Raw genomic sequence first — 24,718 nt, forward strand, 5'->3', positions numbered from 1 at the left:
ATGTGTCTAATGAGGCAGAACATCACTCCATTGCATCTGCTCTGTGGCCAAATGTTTCCCTCTTTAGCTCTCATATAGCCCCACTAACTTACAGAGTAAGAAGTGTAGGAGACGTAAATAACAAACAGGAAAACGACGCCTCAGAGACTTGCATGCAGAAAAGAGTTGCACACTTCCAAACGCACAGAACATGAGCATGGCACAGCCCACGAGGAGGGCACAGTGCTGGGGCAGAGTTTGGGACACTGCAGGTGGCGAGGGTGGCAGCGTGCCAACAGTAATGGAAGAGATAGCCTTCGCTTAAGAGCGCAGCCGAAACAGGAGATGGCCGAGTGGAGAATTATGGCATTTTACTGAAGTCTGTGCTTTTTAAGTGGAGTGGTGTCGTATGACCCTGAAATTCACGCTTTCTAACACAAGGTCTTAGACAAATTACACGCACGCACGCACGCACGCACACGCACATACACACACACAGCGCAAATGTATCACCCATGAATACTACAGTCGAAACACAATGAGCTATTGTGCCCCGTGGCTTCAAGGTTCCGTTGCTGGTATGGTTAAGCAATCAGTCCATATTTAAGCTGGTCTCAGTGCTTTCTCATTTTTAAAAGCTGTCACTGTGTGTGTGTGTGTGACTCACATATTCCCAGACACCGCCAATGCAGATGCACACTGACACACACCCACTGGCATGACATCACACAGTCTGCCATTGTTTAGGCTTTTGAAGTTACACAATATGACTTTGGCAATGGAGGACTTTCTGTGCATTGTAAGGATCTTAGGACAAAATGTACATTTAGGTTTTCTTTGCAAGTATTCTTTCAAGAGGAAATTTATTCTTTGAAGAATAAATCTCTTTGAGACACCCCATAACGTGTACAGAAATATATAGAGAGAAACTCTATTTCCATCGGAGTCTCCTATCACCGGCTGCTCCCGCTTTGATCTCTTCCTCAGCCCAGGCCGGACTTCCCAAGAATGCGTTTCCACAGCAGCAGACTGAAGCATCCACAGAAAACAGTCTGAACACTGAACAGTCTATCAATATTTCTCATGATGAAGGTTTTGTGTGCACCCATAGTACAGGACTGCCATACACAGCAAAAGAATGTAAATACACATTACTGTCAATACAAAGAGTGGGCATATGATCTCAATATAATGTGCTAATATTACACTGTCCAGAATACATCTAAATATACAATTTTGTTTGTGTGTGTATTTATTATGTGTAAGTACATGTGTCTGTATATTAATGTTTATTGTATGTTTATGTCTGTGTATGTGTGTGTATATTTATATTTATTGTGTGTCTGTATATTAATGTTTATTGTATGTTTGTGTGTGTGTGTATATGAGGGTGAGAGAGAGGGGGATGAATGTGTTTGTGTGTCCTGCTCCAGAGCTCCAGATATCCTCGTGGCCGGCTAAGGAGAGGAGAGGAGTGGAGAGCGAGTGCTCATCTACGACAGGAAGAGAGGAGACAGCAGGGACCTGCACTCACAATGCCAGGAAGTGACTGCAGATCGCATCGAGATTGAAGGAAAAACACCCTCCTCAGATAAAAACTAAACAAGTCTCCTCGGTGACCTGGCTGTATGTGACACACACACACACACACACACACACACACACACACTGAAGACAGTCGGATGGGCATGTAGCTCTGAGTACTCAGAAAACAGCCATGCCAGTAAACATACCCAAATGCAATAACAACAACAGGAACAATACCCATATAAATCACTTAATCTCGTTATCCATCTCTTACCATAAAAGGCCTTTTTTAATATTCTGCACAGCCAAAAGAAAACAGGCTATATGACACACATGGTGAGATTTTAAGATGGCTAGGAGGGATTAGAAGAGTTTAATCTCTTTAAAAGGCTAATTACAACCTATCCATGTTTGGAGTGTTTATGGTAGATTAGATATACTGGCCCATGCCGTGATTCATGTATTTATTTCTGTTGTTGTTTGGGATTGCTCATGTGTGGCTGGCTTGTGAATACTGCGCTAATTTAACACAGGAAGACAGAAAACCGAGGGAGAGAACACACAGTTAAGCCATTAGATTATATGAGATCATTAACAAAGATGTTTTTATGTCAATTTACAATGAATTGCTCAAATGTCCCTTCTCATCTCCCCCCTCTAGTTCCAGAGAACCTCTTTGGTTTAGGATTTTAAAATTGCTTGAAATATTTCATTTTTTTGTGCTGGATTCCATTCTCTAAACAGCTTAGATGACAATGGACCTCTGAAGGCAAATAAAATGTTTTAAATAGTAAAGGCATGCAGGGAAGCGCAGCCGAAATGTCCCCTCTCACAAAGTCATCCTGTGTCGAGACTCTTCCTGTGCAGCAGTCCCACTAAAAGCATCTGTTTGACCTTTTGACCCCTGCCTGTATCAAGCAGCTTCCTGTCCGACACATACACATGTGTGCCAGCTACTGGAGTTTTCCATGTCAGTGATGGACAAACACCAACAAACAAACAAACACACACACACACATTCTCTCATGCACACTCTTTCTTTCTAACAGACACATACACACACAGATACAGATACGCACGCATGCATGCAGAGACAGACAGACATGCGCACACACACACAGACACAATCAACTTGGGTCTTCAGTCAAAACACGTACACACCCAGACATACACGCAGCTGCACAAATGCACACACGGGTGTGCACACACACACACACACACACACACACACAATCAACTTGAGCCTTCAGTCAAAACAGGGATATGCAGATGGACGGTGTTTATCTGATGGGAATTATTTCATCTAATGAGAATAATGGCCTCAACTGTCCCTTCCTCTTCCCTCTTGAGTGAGCAGGGTCAACAAAGGAGCTCTTGAATTTGTTATCCATGCTGGACACACGATTATATGGCTCTAGACCTTCAGGCTACAGGGGCATTACCCTCATCAAACACACTTGGGTTAAACAGTAGGCTATGTTCAAAGGCTACGTGCACAAAGAATCAACTCAGCCAACCAGTCTCCATCAAAAGGCCTGTTCATGTACAGGACCTCATCTCATCTCTTCCCATTAACTAAGCTAAGGAAGGAAAGTCTTATTTCTATACAGTAGCAAAGGTCGAGCTCTATTTTTTTTCTACAAAAATTGGCATATTTAAGTCAGTTTTTGAGATGTTTATCAACTGAAATGCTAATGAAGAATGTAACTAAAAACATTTCGATGAAGATAAAACTTCCTTGCAAAAGTGCTAATCCAGTCATTTCAGTGCAACTTCAGGCACCTTTTTCCTTCGACATGTTGACATTCCTGTGGCCTCCTGGCCAGTGCAGAATGGATCAGTGTGGGTAGGGGGTTAAGACCTACGGTGGAGAAGAAGGGCTCCTGGTGTTGCACGTCAACAAAGAGGTTTGGAGGGGCCCCAAAATCCTCTTATGGTGCAAAATAATCTTGCAGACAGCCCATGCATATGTCTCTGTGAGCTTATCAGTGCCTTCAGAGTGGTTCTCTTTCAAGCATAAACAACCCCGATTTAAAAGAGCAAGGTGATAACAGTTACAGTTAGACTGAGTAGTTATTGATTGAGTTAAACTCAAAATGTGATATCACAGCACAACATTTAACACTAACTAAATCCCTGGCTGACCAGTAAACCAATGACTGAAGGGTGACTGGTAAAGACTTAAAACCTTTGAGTTGAATAACAGCCAGACATACACTGAAACTAAACAGCGTTGAGCTGAGACCAGGCTGTTGTGCGGCGGGCCCTGTGCAGTGCCCCATTGCGGTATGTCTGGCCCGGCCAGAGAAAGGGGGCCCAAGTGGAAGTCACCTGTTGAGGATTTTCTCCAGGCTCCTATTACCAAGGACGTGATGCCATTTCGCCCCCGGTGTTTTCTGGGAACGCTTGGCCTTTGTGCGTTCGATGCTGGAAACAGGATCCAGTGAAAAAAGGGGGCCTGTGACGGAATGCACATTTCTCACAGTTAAAGGGCCTGGGACTGCACGGGCCGACACACACACGGAGGCAAGGACAGACAGGGAGGGTGTGTGTGTGTGTTTTGGGGGGGGGGGGCTCTTTAAGACCTCATATCAGTGAGATGGAAGACGGGTGTTCTTACTGGCTCCAGAGATAGAGGGTGAGTGCGAGATAGTGTCCAACTATGTGTGTGTGTGTGTGTGTGTGTGTGAGAGAGTGAGTGAGTAAATGAGTGAGTGAGTGAGTGAGTGAAAGTGACTCAGTTGTGAGAAAGAGACATAACACAAATTGTGACCACAAAACCAACCAAGTTTTAACATCAGACTTCCCACTTCCTCTTTAAAAAAGATACTGCCCCCATATCGTGTGTGTGTGTGACAGAAAAAGACACAAAACCAACCAAATTTCGACGTATTATGTTGCCTCTAGCATGCAAAGCTCACCAGACTTCCCACTTTGATATGGAAGCTCTGCTCACAGATGTGCTTCCCCCTCTTTAAAAAAGAAAGAGTGCCCCATACCATGCGTATAACATTACTGGAGGTGCAGAGGTGCATTACCACGGTGATCTGACCCACCTCTCTGTGTTCTGTTCTGCCATCCTGCAGAGCTGCGCGGTGGGAGTGTGTGGCGGAGGGGGTGACCTCAGTGCTGGGACACCTGTTCCTCAGAGGGGGAGATGGGAGGAGCGCAAGGAGCTCAGTTAGCTGCAGGGAAGCATGTCAGGGTCAGGGCACTGCTGCAGGATTGCAAAGACAATCAAATTTCTTCAACTCATCATCAAATTGGTAATTTTCTGATGATAACGAGAGTTTTAACTATGCATAGGCTCAGGGAGGAAATGGGATTGGTGTAGGCTACCATCAGGAGACCACTGCAACAGTCTGGTCAGGTGTTGTTGAATGACACAGAAAGGCAGTCAGCACGCATGTAGTTAGCATAACAGACAGATTACTCCAGGGCCGGTGGGTTCCTTGTGCACACTTGAGCCACTGGAAGCGACATCCACTATATGAGCTTCGTATTTCAAAGGCTTCAGCTGTTCTGTTGCCAATTAAAATATATGAACACTGCACAACATTGCCAATCAGGAAGTATTAGAAAAGTATTTTCCGTTAAGAGGCACACAGATAAGGCATTAGACATACTTGTATTTGACAACTATCGGGGGTTGAGAGGAGAGGGGTAGATTGGGGCTACGGGGACTAGAGCTGGGAAAGCTATACAAATCAAACTGACTTGACTTGAAGCTGACGGAGACGTGGGGAGGCTTGCCAGGCCCCATTGAGATGCTAAACACCAGAGACCGACTGAAAGAGCTGGACGAACAGGTGTCCAGGGAGAGCGCACGCAGGGGGGGGGGGGGGGGGGTGGGGAGGGAGAGAGGATGCCTTGGTTCACCAGGACAGAAGAAGCTCTTTCTCTCTCTTCATCCTCCCCTTTCTTCTTCTTCATCATCCATGAATCATCAGACCATCATCATCACCACCACATCCATGGATTTCTTGAAGGTTCTATCAGATGAAATAGGCGGCACTAGGTGTAAATACGACAATAAAGCCATGCTTGTGACATAGTATCAAATTTTATTTTGAGGGAGAGGTGACAGGAATCCAGCCTTCCAAAGACACAACACTTCATTCTATTGGAAGAGTGAACATAAAGAGGACATGTGCCAACATCTTCTGGTCCACAAGGTACAGAAATAAATGTGCATAGATTGGTCCATTAGTTTCATTACCATTTCACAATCAGGTCGACACTTGTTTGTTTCAATGTTCAACTAAAAAAAAAGAGACGATGAATTTCCTTCAACGGTCTTAAAGTGCTTTGGCACAACATCTCTCTTTCAATAAAATCTCTTCATACAACTGATAAATCGGCACTCCCAAAATGAACTCAAATAAATGCTTTAGGCCTCTCTCATACATATATTAATCATCAAAAAATTCTGGTCTTACATCGATTTAGGACAGGAATACAGAAACGGTCCGATCATTTGACAAGATACAACCATGAGGCTTGTCTGCACGGTTATAGTTCCTATGCGGTCTGATGACCTCTCCAATCCCGTAGTGCTTTGCATCTGCAGTGGAAATCAGACAATCACGTAGGAACAGAACGGCAGCTAACAAGCGTTAGCACCAGAGGGAAGATGACCAACATCCCATGGATGACTGGTACAGGTTACCGTGGCAAAGGGTACGATTCATTGGAAAAGTGTTTGTATAGGGAACGCATAAAACAAGTTTAACATACAGAACTAATTAAATATGATGAAGGATCATCCCATGCAAAAACTCCTGACCTAACCAAATCTAACCAAACCAAACCAGATATTAAGTAAATGAGGGATTTGGCTGAGGACAAAGTGCTTTTCTCCCCTATTAAAATCTATATAATTGGCTAAGCAATGTACAACTTTATACACAAGGAAAAAAAATAGACTCCTTTTTTCATTGTTGTTCCCAAAGGTGCTGTATACAACATCCCTTCAAAATAGTCACAGATCTGTACATTAATAAACGTGCGAAATATTTCTCAGTAACATTACCAAAGACAGGCAGAGTAGTGCTAACTCTCTCATCTATCTCTGAAAGTCCATCATGAAGACGAAGTGTGAAACATGTCCGAGTGGTGGTCAGATGCAGAGCTTGAGTGTACACGCTAGTGGTCTGATTGTACTGCTTGCAGAGATATGTCTGGATTCATACTTAGTAGGCTCATACTCCATACTTAGATTTCATACTTCGTAAGCTACTCATACTCCATACTAAGATTTGATACTTAGTAGGCTACTCATACTCCATACTAAGATTTGATACTTAGTAGGCTACTCATACTCCATACTAAGATTTCATACTGCTGATTGACGTCGAGCTGTGAAGGACTGTTGAGGCACAGCTGCCTGGTTGGGTTCAGAGCGTGTATGTGATTGGCTAAGAATGGGAAAGGTCTGTGAATCTGGCATTCACCCACTCATTCTCCCACTCTACCCTTGCTCTCCTGCTAAACCATGGGAAGAGCCACCAAAGTGTCCTAGCATGTAAGTCAAGAAATGATCATGATCAATGCATTCTATGAAGCAGCATTGGGTTTGTTGTCTCAGCATAAAGGGTCTTTGTGTGTGTGTGTGTGTGTCTTAAAAGCTGACAGTAAAAGTCACTAAGCACCAATACACAGGTAGCTATACCTGTAAGCAGTGGGGATGAAATGTACTACAATATTTAAAGATGTGCATATGGTGATCAGTGCCTCAGGTGAACCTGGATAAGACAGCTCTTTTGTGTTCTGCATCAAAATGGCCAGCTTGCCTATAGTGATCAAATGAGAAATAAACTTCCATTGCAGCTAAATCCAGTTCGCTTTTTGCCACCAGGATTATCCCAAATCACAACCTCCAGATACTAAAAGAGGTCCACCAGGGCCACCCTGTGGCCAAACAGAGACACTACAACCAGAGTGGAATACGGTGGTCTAGTTAAGAGTCTGGAAAACAAGAACCTGCATTGATGCAGAACAGGACTATCTGGTGATGGTGTCCATTCAGACTGGGAAACACTAGCCGACTTGGCTCACAGGTTAGCACTTATACATTTGCATGATGTCTGATGTCAAACAGGAGTCGATGAAGAGATGAAAGTTTCACACGGAGTACTAGCTGTTTCATTTCCCTTTCTGAGCCACTTGGTCGGCATTAAGTAGGCAAAAAGCGGAAACTCTGTGGCATTAAATAGTGATGCAAATTTACCCAGGAAGACAACTTCCACCACATCAACACATTTTTGTCATGTACTGGAATCGAAAAACTGTTACCAGATTGAAAATGGTAACACATGACGTACAACCTCCCTAATGCCTGAGACTCCTGTTGGTCCTTCATCAACTCCTGATAACTTACGAGTCATGTATGAAATAACAAAGTTAGAGACCAACTTTATTTTTCTGCTATCTGAGAAAGTGAGCCTAGAGCCTTAACAACTGTTGTATAACCTCACCATGGACCACTTTGCTTTGATCACCACCCTTTATCTGGTGTGCTGGGGCAGTATGGATCTATATATTATAAGCCATCTGATATGACATGTGTGATAACTAGCAGCACCACTGTGTACTATCTGAGACACTGGTGTTAGAGAAACTACGAAAACAAATGGGCAAGTTTGACAAGAGGTCATCTCTTCAGGGCATACAGCTTTACTGAGAAGAGGAAGATATGGCAAAGGCTGCTTTAGCACAGAGCTAAACCAATGAGCCAGGTCAGCTGCCCACTCTCCTGGCCCTGTAGTGCATTATGGGGTCTGTATCCGTGGCTATGCATTAGCTGCAGGCCTTGGAGGAGGATACCAGATCTAGGTTCTCATCGGCTCTGCAGCATCTACCCTATGGCTGTGAGTGAGAGTGTGTGTGTATATGTCTGTGTGTACCTGTTAGGCCCCTCTCCACAAATATAAATGCCACCCAAACAAAAGTGTCTTTGATTAAAAATCACCCCACCTTCTCCCCATGCCATGTCACTGACATCCACACCCCTCTCATCTGTGCAAAAAGACACAAAGCCCCACCACGTCTCTCCCACTCATTTGATGCCTTTCACTCCTGAAACTTTGGCAGTAGATCGATGCTCCCTTGGTTGCCAAAACGTCCTCCCTTCCAGTTAAAGATCCTGAGTGTTAAATCGTGGATGGGGGTTTTCCATGGATACGCCCATATCGGTCACGCTGGATGGCCGATACAACAGCGTGGCGATGGCAGTCTGTGGCTGGTCAGCAGCAGGGTCAAATGTCCTCTCCCCACCACGCCACCCCACCCCGACCCCGACCCTACAGGTAGGTGTCGTGCTCGCCGCTGCTTAGACTCTGCTGTGACCCCAGCGTGCTCGGTGAGTCTTCGGGCTCGGCGAGCGCGGGGTACGGGTTGGTCACCTCCACCGGTGGCAACTCCGCGACCGCTGCCGTCTGTCCCCTCTCCTCGTCCTCCGCCTCTTCCTCCTTCTCGCCCTTGCCCTTCGTCTTCTTCTTCACCTTCTTCGTCTTCTTGTCCTCGGCGGATGCTGGCCGTCCCCCGTCGTTCTCGACCGCCACCGGCGACTCCACGATGATGGTGGGGTTCTGGCGGAGGTCCTGGCGGCTGGGCGGCTCGGCGCTCATGATGGCGCGGGCGCCGTGCATCCTGGGAGGGGACTTGGCGTGCAGCTCGCCGTGCGTCTCCTTCCAGCGCCGCAACTGGGACAGGTGCTCCTTCTCCACGTCCCGCTCTGACACCTGCAGCTCAATCACCTGCACACACACACACACACACCACACGAGAAGAGATAGACCATCAGATGAGATGCCGTTATGTTATATATCCTACAGTTCTGTTGCTGGTGAAGTAACTGATCATCATCCTTAAATATTACTATACATACACAATATATGGTGTCCACCTTTGTAGTGAAGTGAAGAAATTTCAAGCCAATTTTTCAATAAGAAAATGTCTATAGTACTGCTGATGCTGACCAACATTAAGTACAACTGGTCTGCTATTAGGTCATAGAGGACCAGTTCATTTCAATTCATTTGACCTGATGAGTCCCTAGCCTAGCTCAACAAAACACAATAATGACTGACTAAGACATGTGCTCAGTTACATCAGCATGAGTAAGGGACGTTTTTCAGATTAACTGTGTGGGATATAACAAAGGATCTGATTGGCTCTCCCATGTTGGTACAGGTCTGGGATTGGCTCCTACCTCGTTGACCAGGAAAGTCTCGTGCATGTAGCGCGGCTCGATGTGCCTGAGCAGCTCCATGGTCTCGTACTGGCCCTGGTAGGCCTTCAGCTTCTCCTGAGATCCCAGCATGCATCTCAACAGCACCAGCCCCACCCGGAAGATGATCTTCACCCCTGGGAGAGACAAGAGGTGAGTGGTGAGAACATGCACATGGGCTCTCTTGACATTCCTTTTACTGTATGTGATTTCAGACCTGCCAACCCAGAAGAGATATTTTGAGTACACTTTTTTAGCTCATCTTGGTCTACATGTGTGCAGCCAAATATCAGCGCAACATATACCGCTCTTGAAAAAATTAAGAGACCACTGCACAGTTTTTCTGATATCATCCTACAGTTGCTGAGTGACATTTAAACGAGTTGCAAATTTGAATATGACTCAAAATACAGCAGCCATGCCATGTATCAAAATAAAATACTGTATTTTGTATTTTGAAAATACTAAATATATTTTTTTTAACGGAGTATGAAATACATCGGTACACTGGGTGAGTTGACTAAGTAGACAATGTCTGACAGCAACAGACTTTCTACCTGACAAGGCATTCCATAATCAAATATGCTGATCCCCCTGTTACTGACATCCCAATATAACCTTATGGTCACCCAAAAAAGGCTAGTTTTAAAGTAACTCATGTTCAAAGAACTCATAATGATATCCTAATTTACTTTCTTGATGTTCAGTAATAGATAAAAGAGCTGCTATGCTACAGGAATTCTGTTATGTTCATATTTTGTTGCAAAAGAATCATATTTAATTTGTTTATCTTCTTTAGTGCTGCTTTAAGTTAAGTTGTTTACATGAGATAAAGAGTTCAGTTCCAAAACGCTATATCTCCATTTTTGAAAATATTACTAAAGTCATGTTATTTATTTGTGTATTTCAGATAATATTAATGAAACTGCTGTTGTGTTGTTTGGACTGAGTAAAGATAAATTAATTAAAAAAGATTTATAAAAAATCATTAAAATGGAGGATATATCGTTCCGGAACCAAACTGTTCAAATATTCATGGATTTTCAACATCATTGTGTTATACAGGTGCCATGTACTGAGGCATTCAGATGTACTTAGCATCGCAACATCGATGTTAAAGGAAGATAACTTAGATATTTAAGACTCATCTATTTCATGACTAGACTCCTAGACCGTTTTATGTACCGGTAACTGTAAACAAATTGGACAGCCCTTTACATTATAAAGTATGTAAATGTATGTACATTACAAAGTATGTTAGTATTGTTGGCAATCATGTTATTATTATTATTATTTTTTTTTTTTTGGGGGGTGGGGGGGTATTAATTTCCACCTAGCACTGATCCATAAACAAACATAATTCTGCAACCTAATCACTTCTAACTAACCGTTCCAGTAAGGTTCCGATAGCAATGGTTATGGTTATGGGACTTTGCAGTGAATCATCCTCCTATATTTTTTATACTCCTATTACATTTTAATTATCCTTTTATTTTATTTTATTATATAATAAAGCACTTGTATGAAAGATGCTACTGTAAATAAATAAACCGGTCTAGTGAATAAATATGGATATGAGGATAACTACATAATCAAAAGAGTCAAGAGAGACAATGATTCCAAAGATTCCATTGAATGATGCATTTAACTGGTAACAATAGTCTTGTATTAAACCATTCTGTTTAGGGTCATAAAGGTGGCTAAGCAACATCATCATAAAACAGAGCATAGGGTAAACTGGAATTTTTGTTCACTTTTGCTTGAGTTTGTGTAGAAGTTGGCTGGTTTTAGATTTTTTTGATAATTTGATAGCTGATTTCTGGCGATCTGTTTTTAATGTGGTTCTGCTGGTTCTTAGCCTGCTGCCTGGCAGCAAGGCAGGATGAAGGCAAAACAATCAAGAGACGCGTCAGAAAATACGGACTGGTGGAGTTAAAAAGAGAACTGGAGGCTTTGGGAGTTAACATTGATGAGGACGTGGATGAGACTAAAAAGAAAAACAAAAAGACCAAAAAGAAATTACAAAAGCTCCTAATAAAGGAGCTGAAGCGGGTTGAGCACGGCAAAATTGGTCTGGACAACAGGGTTTACGAAGACGGGTTCAAAATGCCCATGGAGATCCCTGAACATGTCCTAGCTGCTCTGAATGAACTTGAGGCTTTGGGAGTTAACACTGATGAGGACATGGATGAAACTGAAAAGAAAAACAAAAAGAAGACCAAAATGGAACTGCAAAGGTTCCTAATAAATGAGCTGAAGCAGGTCGAGCATGACAAAAATGCACTGGACAACGAAGTTTACAAAGAGGAAATCACAATGCCCATGGAGATCCCTGAAGATGTCCTAAATGTCCTGGATGATCTGGACACATTCTTGGACAAAGAGTTGGAAGTATCAGAGAGAAATGAGCGAGAACATGATGTAAAAGCTAATGCTCGACAGTCTCCTGTATGAAGTGGACTCGACTCTGGGTGAGTAGAATACATCTGCTCACATTGGGTGTACCCATTTAAGGAGTAGCCTTGCACCACCAAAACCTGACTTGAGCAATAAGTGAGCTATGTAAAAAGTGAGCTCATATTTAAAACATCATAATGGTTTAGCAGTTAGACTAATTTTAATGAAATGCTCCCCCAATTTGTTTAGCTTCAGAAGGACGAATGATGAGGAAGAGAAAGAGGCCAGAGGCTGGAGACAGGAAGGAGGAGGCCGAGCGGGAGGCCTGTTTCTGGAGTGCCACACAGAAGCACAAAGGCTCCGTCCCCAGGAGGAGGTTTCGGAGGGGAAGACACAGCGGCAGATGGCTGACAAGGACAAGAACCATCAATAAAATTCATACCAGAAGCCAGACTTGTGGTGATCTTTACTGTTCCCCGATTTATTTCTCAAATATAATTCTGCAACCTAATGACTTGTAGGACCAGTAAGGACCAGAAGGGAACTTAAGATCCCACTACATATTTTATTTGTTTTATAAAAAGTACATAATATAATACATAATATATGGTTAAGATTAAATTTGTGTGTGTGTGTGTGTGTGTGTGTGTGTGTGTGTGTGTGTGTGTGTGTGTGTGTGTGTGTTGGTGGGGGTGTAATACAATAATACAGGGCTGCCAAGTAAAAAGCTCTAAAGGCAGTAACACCGACATGGAGAGAGGACTGAAAGTTTGCCAGGAATGCCATTACACTGCTGGTATTTAAATGGGTTTTCCATCCAAAATGGAGAACATCCCACACAGCAACTCCTCAATGTTTTAAAGACTGAACTTGAATTTCAGCAAGCCATCTGTAGAGTCTCTGCGGACGGTCTACCCAAGTCAAGTCAGTGTTACCCAATCTTACCCAGGCCCTTCTGTGAGGGTCACTCTGAGGGTCACTCGGAGGCTCTCCTTACCCTCGCAGAAGAACATGTCCCAGACGCGTAGCACCGAGGCCCAGGGCAGTGTGCGCGAGAAGGCGCACATGAACCACTCGGTCATGTAGAGGATGGGCTCGATCTTGTGCTTCTTCAGGTGGCGGTGCGCCACGGGGGAGGCGCGCTTCAGCAGCGCAAACAGGATCTCCCCGTCCAGCTGGATGGCCTCCTGGAGACGGCAAGCAAAGTCCAGGTCAAGTTTGCAATATTCATTCCATTTTATTCATTTATAGAGGACCATTAACAGCTAATATTGTCTTATTCTTCTTTATCAGAGCAAGCAAGAGCAAGCAGGAAGGAAGGGAGGATATTAAACTGGGTGCACTAAGGTGTCTATAGACTAAATATACACATGCTCATGTGCATATCCATCCAGCAGGGGGCGCACTATTCACTCTGACAGAAAGGGGGCCTTAGAACAGTGCCTGAGGGATATTAAACTAGAGTCCTCTGTGCCTGCTATCCACATCAGTGCTAGCAGCACCCCAACAGACTGCAAAGCGTTTGACACTAAGAATGAGCCATAGTGAAGACAGTAGGGAAAAACATAAAAAGAAAGAGTGAGAGGGGAAAGAGAAAGAGAGAGAGAGAAGGAACTCATGAGTGTAATTTAATTCCTCCATTATCTACCGCAAACTGCTCCGCAATGACTGGCTGCTAATAGCTTGTTAGCTTACAAAGGTCAGCAGTGAGACGGCCTACAGTGTACATGCACGCCCACACACACACACACACACACACGCGCACACACACACACACACACACACACACACGCGCACACACACAAACACACAAAAAAAGCAGCCCAAGGGCAAAAGATTGCTCCTAGCTCAGCCAACAAACAACAAATACTTTGGTTGTGCCTCTTAAACACATTAGCCCTGACAAAACCGTGCGTGTTGGCCAGTAAATTCTCCCACATAAACACGAGTCTCACTGCACAGCTGTGGAAAGCTCGTCTGGCCTGAGTGACCAGGCCTTGATGGACGAGCTGCTGTGGAATGTCATGTGTGTGTGGACAGCTTATCTTCACTCTCCCATTAGCGGTCAGTTAAAACGCATGCAATGGAGTTAATGTGCCATCAAATATTATTACATGGCCTTCAAAAGGAAAAAGACTAATTCTATTTGCATGTCAACATTCTGGTCCTAACCGAGACTCTACAAATGGAACAAAGTTCCCTTCTGTTCCCTTTAGATGTAAAAACAAACAGCGGCAAAAAGCTCAAAATAACCTCAGTGAAGCCCAAAACTCTTTTTGTATGGCTTGTGTGTCTCTTTACAACCTGGGCTCGGTAAATGAAGAGCCCTGAGTTTTCCATTACGGCCCTAAAGGTTGTGGTGACCCTTGGACCTGTCGGCATGTGACCGCCATGCAGGGCAGACGCCCACGGGCACACGAAGAGCCGCTAACAACATCCTGTCTGTGCCAAAGCACGTGTGTGCCATGTGCATGCCAGCTGAGGGATGGTGCTTTCAGTATCAGGGTGTAAACACGGTTGTAATGTCTTGGCCTGATAATGTGTGAGTGTGTGTGTGTGAGGGTGTAATGTCTTGACCTGATAATGTGTGTGTGTGAGAGGGGGTTTGACAGCAAGTGTGAAAGGAAAAGGTTTTCATTTACCAGTCCAGCACTGTAGTATCCGGGGAGGTACTTCTCACAGATCTGCACCAAACCCCAGAATGCATCCTGAGAGAGGAAAACACACACACACACACACACACACACACACACACACACACACACACACACATGCAGGTACAGAGACGCACACAAACCGTATAAACACATTCTGAACGTTCTGTTCAAGCAGTCTTGAGAGGTACATCCTTAACTACACACAGTCAGCATTTGAGTGTGGCAGATGATTAACTCCTGAATAATATTTAATGGCAACTACAAGATCAAGAGAGCTACCCTTTCCTACATACTCATATGCCCTGGTCAGTGACAAATGCACCTTACACAGGGCATCTGGATCAAGGATCCTTCATTGCCATTCCAACATTCATAAGCAATATAAAAATTCTAGTGCTCAGGTCCCGGTGATTCAACAGTGCACACAGTAACACCACAAAATGTCATGATAAAAGTACCACAGATGAATAGAATAAATACAATAAAATAGAATAAAATCTACATCTAAAAAAGTTATTTTATCTGTGTTAATGGTCAATGTATGATGATGTATGATGGTGCATCAAGACTTGTGAGTGAGTATGACCACTAGTGTGTGTATGAAACGGTGGCTATAGACTACTGAGGTGTGTTTGTGAACGCTTGCGAACGAATTCGCGAACGCTTGCGAACGTTTGCAAACAGTTTTCCGTTAGCCTTGAGTTTTCGGCGAACGTTTGCGAACAATCGCAAACAGTCTGAGGAGGTAGTTCTCCGCGAACATACTGTGGAACTGGACGTGAGCTTGATGAAAGCAACATTGCAACTACCGTTACAATGGAATGTTAACACACAAATCGTTCAAATTTAACTGTTCAAAGAAAACTGTTTGCCAATTTTGAACGCAACTCTGATGTGTGTATGAAACGGAGGCTGTAGACTAGTGGTGTGTGTATGAAACGGAGGCTGTAGACTAGTGGTGTGTGTAGGAAACGGAGGCTGTAGACTAGTGGTGTGTGTAGGAAACTGCGGCTGTAGACTAGTGGTGTGTGTAGGAGAGTCAGCCTCACCTCAGCAGGCATGTGCATGAGGAGAACGGCAGCGATGGGAGCCTGGGCCTGGCAGTAGCCCTCCTCCGGCCGGTGGAGAGTGTAGGCTTTTAACACACGGAATAGATCCTGCTGCCTACACACACACACACACACACACACACACAATATGAATACCTCATTAGAGGATGATAGTCCGTTTTAGGCATTTAGGTTTAACTACCTGTGGAAGCAATGCATACCTAAGGCTAAGGGTACATACAGGCCTGTCTTTAAATCAGAGTGAACATGCATAAGCTATTGTGTTTCCAGGGGATTTTGACCGAATGACCCTGCTGTTATAAGTGACATGCTGTCGTCAGCTGACCCACGAGGCCCCTACAGGCCTGTTGAGAGTAAATATGGTTAACAGCTAACCCATTAAAGCGCTATGTCAGCACACAGACAGAGAGACAGACAGCAGGCCTCACCCATGGCCTCCCCGCGCCACAAACATCTCGTGGAAGGGGAACTGTCGGTGCAGGTCCTTCTCGATCACATCCAGCCAGCGTGGGTCACCTGGCTGACTGTCCAGCTCCTGGGACAAAGGGATGCATGAGTCAGTAAAACAAAAGACTTTCTTTATGTATGTGTGTGTGCGTGTGTGCGTGTATGGTTTTATATGTAACTATGCACTATTCTTGTTACATCTACATAACTGCATTGTCATACATAATGTGTATATATAGTATTGCACGTATACATCATGTGTCTGTATCTTCACAGTGTGGGGTGAGAGCACAAGTCACTTAAACACAGGTCTCGGTGCCTATATATCGGTTTGATATTATTGTTGCACCAATATCAAATGACTGCGCTTCTTTGAGTATTGAGTAACAGAGACTATTTTGAAAACACAGAACTGCTGCATGCATATGCGTGAGTCTGCATGTTCAGTGTGTGTGTGTGTGTGGTGAGGCGGACATCTCTCACCTGGAACTTGCCCAGGTTTTGCTCCTTCTTCACTTTCCCCCCTGACAGGTAAAGCCAGGCACGGCCCCGCAAAGAGGGAGGGATGCCCTTCTGACAACGCACCTTCACCTGTGAACGAGGGAGGAAAGAGAGAGAGAGAGAGGAAAGGAGAAGGAGACAGACAAGAAGGCAGTCGGTGGAGGACAAAGAGGATCAGAAGTAAGAGGAGGAAAACAAGAGTGAGAAAGTGTGGAAGAAAGAAAGAGAGAGAGGAATAAGAAGGAATGATGGACACAGAAAAAGAGATACATTTAGCAAGGTAGGTTCAGCCTCAATACTAAAAAACACATAAATAAAGCTACATTACAAAACAAACATGGTGCAAAACACAATGAGGCAGAGTTAACAGGGACCACATAACACAATTCTATATACATATTTGTAGCATTGAACTTTGGACCCATTCATAAAGTTCTAGTGGCTGTGATGAGGGAACCAGTGGCCTGTTAGCATAGGAATCAGCTAGTCCAACAGACAGTGACATAAAAAAAAGGGAACACAGCCCTGTTATCTATGTACTGACTTTAGAAAGCTCATGCTGATACAAAAATGTCTTGCCTCTAGGCTTTCGAAAGTACCCCTCATGGTATTTCAGACCTTCCTGCCACAACTTTCCTGGGTTGTGACATTTACAGTGTTTGTCAAGATATCAGTCCAAAGTTAAAAAAGAACATTTTGAAACAGACTGATTAAATAAACTGAAGAAGAATGTGTGACTACTTCACTGTTTTTTTTTTTTTTAAATGTTCTAAACATCCTAATCTAATCCACAATGTACATGGGGATAATTACCACCAGTGTGGAAGAATTGCCCTGTTTGTTTTATTATACATTTTCTTGAATTTCCCCTTGGGGATCAATAAAGTAAGTATCTATCTATCTATCTATCTATCTATCTATCTATCTATCTATCTATCTATCTATCTATCTATCTATCTATCTATAGCCACAAATCACCAGTTTGATAACTTGTTCAAAAATTACATAATCACAGTAAAGATTTGAAACAAATTGTCACAGTAAAACTGACAACATGTTCTAGGAGTCTGACGAGTCCTGCAATGTGACATTAGTGCATGCTAAAACAGCAGCCCATGTCGACACTGACAATGTGGCCTTTGTTTGCCCTATGAGGGGTGATCATCTGTGGAAACCTAGTCATAGCCACGCTGCTGTGGGCCATGGCAACTATGTGTTGCTGTAACCATGTGAGTGGCTGCAACCCATACAAGACCCACAACACAATACAATACAGAGAAATTTGGATAACAGCACAAACAGCCCACTCACTGTTTCTGTGTGTGTGTGTGTGTGTGTGTGTGTGTGTGTGTGTGTGTGTGTGTCAGTCAACTGTCATCGTTACACACCAATTTCCCAACCACTTGGCTACCAGCAGGACTATATATTGGCACATCCACATTCCAACCAAGGACTGTTGTTGTCCAGTTACACCACGTAGTTGACATCTATAGTGTGATAAGCAGACCTGTGCACCATGGTTACAAGCGGACTTTATCTTATGAGCGGAGCTATGTGCAAGCTTACAAGCATGACATGCCAACATGTGGCAGGTGGCGGGTGACTGCGTAAAGCAAAGGGGAATAGCCCAGAACCGTTTCATATGGTGGGAATGATATTAGACTGGATTTGCCACAAGATCTGGGCTTTCACTACATCCAGAATGATCCAAAGTATGCCTTTCAGAGGGCAAGCTCAGTAAATTAAGTGTGTGTGTGTGGAGTTGGTGCTCACTTTCTTGTGTCTCTTGGCCATCCACTTGTCCCAGTTGTTGAGCATGTCCAGCCACTTGGCCTCCCTCTGCCTGAGGATCTCTGGAGGAACGTCTTCGGCGCTGCTGGACAGACACAGACACAATCAGCACACATGCAGACACAACACATCTGTCAGCCCACAGCAGCCCTTTGGTCCCTGCACAGCATCGCATCTGCGACACTTAACAATGCTACAGCTTTAGCATTTGCTAACAACTTTGGTGTCTACAGCAGTAAACGCTGCAGTGTTAGGCTATATGGGGGAGACACACACACACACAGTATAGGAATGGATTCTAAAGGAGTGAATAAAGGAAGTGAATGAGTGAAGGGGCTCCTTAGCAACCATAGTACGAGGATTGGCTCAGGACTGTAGAGGAAAGCCAAGGGCTCTGAGAGGAAGTGGGTCTGAAGGAAAAACAACACCACAAGCTGCTTCCTGGAGCTATTGGAAAACTACCCCTAATACGAGAGAGAGAAAGAGAAAGAGAGAGAGCGAGAGAGAGGGAGATGGAGGAGGTCTCTTTCATGGCCAAAATCCCTTGAAAAGATGTATTATGGCAAATCCAAACTGGACAGTTGTCCATTAAAACAACATGTGGAGAGGAGACCGGGATGCAACGAGGAGGGGAAAGAGAAACAGGCAGAAAGAAAGAGAGAGAGAGAGAGGTGTGTTTTGGACCAAATGTATGGGGGGATTCTGGCAGGACCCTTTTCCGGCCCTTTGGAAAGGGAGAGCCGTCTCGTTTCTGAGCAACATTCCAAGCTGGACAGTGATCTCAGAGGCAGCCTTGATTACATCCAGCTGACAGACACACCCTCGTGCCGTGAGGGGCCGTAGATGAGCTGGGGGACACAGGGCGTGTGTGTGTGTGTGTGTGTGTGTGTGGGGGGGGGGGGGGGGGGGGGGGGGGGAGGGGCAACTTCACTTCACTGTAAGAGAACTTTCCATTCTTTAAACAGATCATGCGTAGGAACATAACACCCAGCATAGCCATAGAGTTAAGGCCTATTTACACCAAGAACGATAACTAAACATAATGATAAAAGCGTTCACACTAAACAACGATAAACAAAGTCTCTCCTTGTGTTAATGAATGTGACCGTTAAAATTCAATGGGTTCTGATTGGCTTTTAGCTTTTTATCGTTCTGAAAATCGCTCTGAAAGTGATCCCCAACGATATCGTTCTTCATGTCGTTATCGTTATGTGTGAACGTCGTCATTCATATTAACGAGAACGATATTTATTTATAGCTATCGTTATCGTTCTTGGTGTAAATGGGCCTTTAGCGACAGCCATTCTGCTGTCTCTCTCTCACACACACACATCTGTTGTGCAGTGCATCTACTTATATGGCAGAAGAAAAGTCTGTTTGCATGCGAGTAGCATGGCAGAGGAAGACCACAAGAGGTTTTCCTTGGCGAGCGCACACTGGCCAACTACAGTACACCGCACTGACTGACACACTGCAGCCCAGCTGTCCAGATAAGCCTCTCACTGGCCCACAGCCTTGACTTGCATTACCACCTGCACTCAATCTGGAGAAACACCCCCCCGCCCCCTCCCTGAACCTGGAGGCAGCCAGCAGATTTATACAGCCTCTCAGTGAAATTCCACACAGTCAGTTCCAAGTCTCGTAAATGAGGATGTGCCTGTGTTATTACAGTAGTGCTAACATACTGGAACACTGGTTAATCCGGTCAGAGACGCTAGCCATGGCTAGTGCTGGATCAGCATATCATGGCAGCGCCTTCAGAGCCTGTGAAGATTACTAAACCTGGATTACTGCAGACTATCAGCTTACAGGTGGTGATGAGTAGTAGTAGTAGTAGTAGTAGTAGTCCAGAGAAATTAGAACTAGTGAAAACCTGTGTTCACTGGAGAAGGGCAGTAGATTTGTGTACTATGTACGTGGATTCCTAGGGATCGTTGAATTGCAAGATGTCATGAAATGAAGGGGGGTAGGGTGGACAAATGAAGGCGTGGACCGGCTATAGAAACTTTATTTTCATAGGAAATCCACTTGAAGGGAAAAGAACACGAGGGCACCAGGCTGGGCGAAGACACTGGAAAACAGGAAGCTCCAGTCGCCTGAGGAGAACTTTCCCCTCCTTCTGCCCACCACGACCTCCCATTTCTGGCCATCTTGGCCACGTCAAAAACTCAAACTGAAGCACGGGCAGAACCATGACAACAGTCTAGCCCACCAGTGAACATCAAACAGAATTTTTGCTCCAGACATCACACTCTGCAGGAAACAGCAGGGAAAGACAAATATGACTGGCTAAAGTCTGAAACCCTATGTCTACATGAAACCAGTCAACCACATGATGAACACGAAAGTTATGATAGCAACAGGCTTCCACAGGACTTAGAATGGACGCCTTTAGATGGAAGACATTGTTGTCCATTGTTCATGTGTCAGCCCCCATGTCTGACCCCTTCACTTATTGACAGAACATGATGTGAATACTCGATTCACTGGCTGAGGAATTTTGTTTGGACCTAAGAAGGGGGGAGAAGCTCTGCCGTCTCTCCTGATTCCTTGACTTGAGTGTCTGCACACGGATCCATGGATCAAAGCCCAGTGAATCCTGGCCAGTTTCATATTCAAACATCTCCAGTTGTCGCGGCAGAGCCAACAAAAAGCTTTGCAGAAGAAAAAAAAACATGCAAACATTGCAAAGAAGGAAAAAAAAAAAAAATGGAGAGAGAGAGAGAACCAATCGGGTTGCTTTTTGGGCACTAGATTTCATTTATCAGTCAATGTGTTTCCGTTTGATTGATTTAACAATACAACTGTATGCAGACCTGCCATGCCAATTTTGAGAGAGAGAGAGAGAGAGAGAGAGAGAGAGAGAGAGAGAGAGAGAGAAAGCCAAACAAAAGCAGGCTGCTCTCCATGGGTTGGAGTTTCCTCCTCTCATTTCCATCTCCTGAAACAAGATGAAACAATAGGACTCCAACCCTGACGCTTACACTCCTTAATACACATTAGATGATTTAATAATAGGCCTACACTCTCTACAGTTCATCTTGAGAAACTGTTATCAGTGAACCCTTAGCTTGTTGACAAGCGCATGCTATAAATGCCCATCGGTGCCATAGCTCTTGTCAAAATGATCTTAAGATACGGCTTCGTTTTGTTTAAAAATATCCACTTCACAAACATGACTGCAGTGGGAGGTGAAGTTCTTAGAGTTGCGTTCAAACAGCTCAGCGGTGCTGAGGAACTGCCAACATTCCACCTTCAGACTCCCAGCCCCTGATGAGCTTGTAAGACTGAGCAAAACAAGTGTCCAAAGAGCAGTCTGACAGCTCAAGCTGTGGGCGAGACCTCACACCATACTGTCAGCAGACTGCCAATGAGGCCGTCACAAAAAGAGACGCAGAGCATTTCGGAGTGTTTCCGATGCCAGCTATGCAGCGTTTTGGAACCCTTCTGCGCGCATGCTCCGCCAGTGTTTTCTCGCCGAGGATATCGACCATGGAATGTTAAACAGAAATGCCAGTTATTAGCAAAGAGACCACATGGGTTGCCAATGCCTGGGTTTCCATTTATGTGCATTCATTGTAATTTTGGCCAAAGGAAATGCTGTGCGAACAGGAGTGGGTTCAAAAAATTGAGAGGTTATAGGGGAACTACAGAAAAACACACACCTCTGGTTATAAATAGATCTATGTCACACAACCTTGGAGGATTTTCTGTGAATGTCATGTTGAATGGAAAGAGTATCGTGGAAACTACCAAGAATGACGTAGGTGAAGCAGTGGCAGTCTTCTAGGAATGTTGTGAAGGCTTTGTTGATGAAGGTGGCAAAGGACTCTGAGAGGGCAGACACTGTAGACCGGGGTGGAGACCAAGCCAGACTTACAGGACAGTTGGCAGGTATGAGGCCAGGTGGGTGGCCATATATAGGCCAGCACAACAGGTTTGCCTATCCTAGCCAATGCCATTACATCCATGCCAATCACTTGTGCTATTTTGAAAGATTAAAAGCCTGGTTTCAACACTTCACATCCTGAGCCTCAGATCAGATCAAGCACAACCCATGCTTACTACTACTACTACTACTAAAATCAAAATCTCTTGGAAATTAGTGTATATACAAAAGCCTAGTTGGTCCTAGTCTCTCTCTCCACAGGCCTACAATCACCCTGTTCCAGCTCCATTTAATAAAAAGATGGGCTTCAAAGTACACTTCTATGATAACATGGCAATCTCTATTTCTCTAAGAGATACAGCTCAAGAGGAAGGAGACAGAGGCTTTAGCTCAGGAAGTAAAAGACAATACACCGTTACATGCTGCTTTGCATAAATTGAGTTGAGAGATAAGGTTGAAGACATTTATCAGCAGATCTAAGTTAACCACCAGGTAATTGCATTCTAATGGAGTGTCCAGAGACTATGGGGAACCTCATGGAAAATCCAGTGTGGGTTTATATTGGTGCTATGACAGCAGTTTAAATCCGTACCAATAGAATTAAAATAACATACTGTCAATGACATTGTCTGGTGGCCCAACGTTGTCAAAAACAAAAGAGCAGAGTGAATTCCTGCGTTAGGCTGGTCCTGTTTTCTCCGATAGATCTACTTTTACCATAGGCTTGTACTACTGTGAAGATCATGCCAGCAATCATTAGGTGCAGATTAAGGTGGGTAAATTAGGCGACTGAAAGGTGAACTAAAATCAGTATAAGCAAGCAATAGGAATAGGCTACTTACGAATTTGAAGAATACTGTTGGGCACCCTCAATGAATCCATATTTGTCGGTCTGTACTTCAGTGTTGTCAAGGCCGTTGACAGCAGATTCCGAGGAGTTGTCATCAAGCTTGTCCACGCTCTCTGTGGTGCCTCGAAAACTTTTTGACTCACTCGACAGCAATCCGTTCCCTTGTTGAATTCTGGCCATTTTCAAAACGTATCGGTGACTACCTTTAGGAGGGCGTAATAATATTCTATAAAGGCACCGATCGTAGCCAACTCCTGTAATATGGAACTCCCTCAAAACACAAACAGATCCTCAAATAACCTGATAATTTCCGACATATACGGCAAAATGACCATTGTGCAAAAACGACCATTTACGAAGCTATTTGTTTTAGTGCCAGTGAAACTGCAAACTTCATTGTAAGGCGCATTAACTAGTCTTAGCTATTAAGATTGTATCTTACTTAGCTGACAACAGCTCAGCTAAAAGAGCTTTTATACACAATTATTTCCGGAAAAGAAATATCTAAAAATGGGCTAATGAGTTAAGTTACACCTGTTATCTAGAATGCACAAAACGAGACCACTTTTCCATGGCTGTCATCCACATATGACAGACAGCTAGCTAGCTAGCCAGATCTGGCTAACAGTACTGGCTAGCATAGCTGGTGTCATACCTGATTCAAAGACATCGAATTCAATGAAAACTTACAAGCTATATAAATATATCGTATTACTAATGTAGACAGATAATCATCCGGTTAAAACACGGTACCATCATCTCGTTAGCCATTTAAACAAGTTACCTGCAAGTTTGTGTAGCTCGGCAAGGTAGTTCTAGTGACGGAGCTAGCTAACGTTACCTTTAAAAGGCAAATCTTACTTGCTAGCCATCGTAGCTAACTACATCATGTAATCGAATCGTCGTTGTGTCCGTTTACTATATTGCAATTCAATGTAGGCTGTGTTACGATTATGTTAGCAATCCATCTAATCATAAGTCGATTAAACTGCGTATAATATCAGTGTCTCCTCGCAAGTCACATTAACGTTACTCCATGCAGAGGCGTAGCAAGTCACGCACTGTTTACAATCAAGTTGAGCTTATTGACGATGCATCTGTATTTTGCAGCTGCGCATCTCCATTACCACGGCGTAGGCTACGTTCACGACACAACGATTTCTACTAACCAAAATGTACTGTTCACCAACACGCTTTGATACAAATTTGACACAAACTTCACGCTATATTTTATCAATTGTTAAAAGTCGACACAAAAGTTTTCACCACTCTTTGTATTTTGTATCAAAACGTTAGGCCTACTCATATTTCAAAACTTCCATCGTGATACCTCTTCATCTAGGGATTTCATTCAGTGCAGTTGCAGTTACTTACATTGGC

At 44.1% G+C, this 24,718-nt stretch overlaps 1 protein-coding gene across 3 annotated transcripts; it reads right to left on the reverse strand.

Annotated features, from left to right (window-relative positions):
- Positions 1–234: 234 nt before the first annotated feature.
- Positions 235–24,444, reverse strand: tbc1d10ab (TBC1 domain family, member 10Ab). Of its 3 annotated transcripts, none has more exons than XR_006024830.1 (10): positions 23,331–24,444; positions 18,582–18,684; positions 16,791–16,898; positions 16,289–16,395; positions 15,840–15,954; positions 14,776–14,841; positions 13,131–13,320; positions 9,719–9,873; positions 8,069–9,263; positions 235–245 (listed from the first exon to the last, which is right to left on the reverse strand). XR_006024830.1 is itself a non-coding variant. In XM_042069549.1 (10 exons), the coding sequence occupies exons 2-10, from the start codon at positions 23,516–23,518 to the stop codon at positions 8,808–8,810; spliced, it is 1,488 nt and encodes a 495-aa protein (XP_041925483.1). In that variant the 5' UTR covers positions 23,519–23,541; positions 24,123–24,444; the 3' UTR covers positions 5,551–8,807. The 3 variants fall into 3 exon arrangements, 2 of the variants coding, with proteins under 2 accessions (XP_041925483.1, XP_041925484.1); XM_042069549.1 differs by lacking the exon at positions 235–245 and having other exon boundaries at positions 5,551–9,263; positions 23,331–23,541; positions 24,123–24,444; XM_042069550.1 differs by lacking the exon at positions 235–245 and having other exon boundaries at positions 5,551–9,263; positions 18,582–18,681; positions 23,331–24,443.
- Positions 24,445–24,718: the final 274 nt, after the last annotated feature.

Source organism: Alosa sapidissima, chromosome 18 (assembly GCF_018492685.1).
Source record: "Alosa sapidissima isolate fAloSap1 chromosome 18, fAloSap1.pri, whole genome shotgun sequence".
Classification (NCBI taxonomy): Eukaryota; Metazoa; Chordata; class Actinopteri; order Clupeiformes; family Clupeidae; genus Alosa; species Alosa sapidissima.